The sequence below is a fragment of the Penaeus monodon genome, chromosome 22 (genome assembly GCF_015228065.2).
Source record: "Penaeus monodon isolate SGIC_2016 chromosome 22, NSTDA_Pmon_1, whole genome shotgun sequence".
Classification (NCBI taxonomy): domain Eukaryota; kingdom Metazoa; phylum Arthropoda; class Malacostraca; order Decapoda; family Penaeidae; genus Penaeus; species Penaeus monodon.
Window position 1 is genome coordinate 7,584,832 of NC_051407.1, and position 1,418 is coordinate 7,586,249.

Sequence of the window (1,418 nt, forward strand, 5' to 3'; positions counted from 1 at the left end):
TAGGGGATATCAAAGACACTGATTCGAAACTTGTAATATATTAATAAATACAATACATCTTTATATTGTCTTTTTGGTTCATAAGTTAAATGCAATTAATTTAGGGAGTTTTATATAAACCTGAAGGAGAGGTTCCTACGCCTCCACCTACTGCTCCAAATCCACTGCCTGCGCCAGCTCCACCTAGTCCTCCGCTAACAGTTCCAAATCCACCACCGACGCCAGCTCCACCCAGTCCTCCGCTAACAGTTCCAAATCCACTGCCTACACTAGCTCCACCAAATCCACCGCTAACCGTACCGAACCCACTTCCTCCTACTACTCCACCCACTCCAAATCCTGCGCCTTCACTGCTATCACCTCCAGCGACTCCAATTACTTGTCCACCTGCTTCAGCGGCTGAACCAAGAGCAGTATTGAGATCCACACCAATGGGTAGAGTTGGGTTCTCACCCTCTTCATAATTGACGAAGTAGATTTCAGGATCGGATGGAGGATGGGCAGGTACTTCGATGACACGCTGGGTCTGTTCGTCCTTTTTGTTGAGTACATAGACGATATTCTCTTGTCTCGGTGGTGGAATAACGATTGGTTCAGGACCTTCTCCTTCTTCGGGAAGTCGCACGAACAGAATGTTATGATCCACCCTTGGAGGAGGAACGCTTGGTGGAGGACCGATAGGTCCTTTTTGTTCAGGGACATCAAAGACAAACACTTTTCTGTTAACGACTGGTGTAACGCAAGACCCATCCACATGTCGAATTTGTCCTTCTCCACATGGTTCCAAGATGCCAGCACCTACGCCGGAGATACCAGTCCCCACTCCTTGGCCAAATCCACCAGAAACACCTACAGCTGCACCACCTAAAACTCCACTTCCAGTTCCATGTCCAGATCCTACTCCAACACCTCCTGCATGCCCAGCACCGGATCCGACAGAAAATCCACTTCCTGCCGTCTGACCAGGACCAGTGGACAGGGTTGATCCAGTGGGCCTCTGCAGACTGTAGCCCTGTGGAGCTGCAGCTGTGGTAGCAACGATTGCGCAAGCTAAAACCTATAGTAAACAGAAAGATTGTTATATGTAATATAATTGATAGTGTTATGTTGAAAATAGATAATTTTAATAATAACAAACTTACAGTATTTTCTAACCATTAATTTCTAAATATATATGAAAAGAAATATATTTCTTTTGTAATATGCATGGCATTATTACTGTATCAGGAGTATGTGCTGAAGATTTTAATTTAACTTTCTGTACTCACAAAGACCCTCATGCTGGGAGATTGTGCAGCGAGATACCTTACGCTGCCTTTTATACCTGTTCACCGACGCGGATGACCTTGGTTATTACAATTGCCTCGCAAGGTTGACAGGTTGTCTGACCGAAATTTCGTTTTTGAAATATAAAACAT

The 1,418-nt window shown here is 44.8% G+C and overlaps 1 protein-coding gene across 1 annotated transcript; it reads right to left on the reverse strand.

The window, feature by feature from the left end:
* Positions 1-22: 22 nt before the first annotated feature.
* On the reverse strand, positions 23-1,280 carry LOC119587278 (glycine-rich cell wall structural protein-like). The gene is made up of 2 exons (XM_037936032.1): positions 1,269-1,280; positions 23-1,057 (listed from the first exon to the last, which is right to left on the reverse strand). Exons 1-2 carry the CDS (start codon positions 1,278-1,280, stop codon positions 101-103), a joined length of 969 nt encoding a protein of 322 aa, XP_037791960.1. The 3' UTR covers positions 23-100.
* Positions 1,281-1,418: the final 138 nt, after the last annotated feature.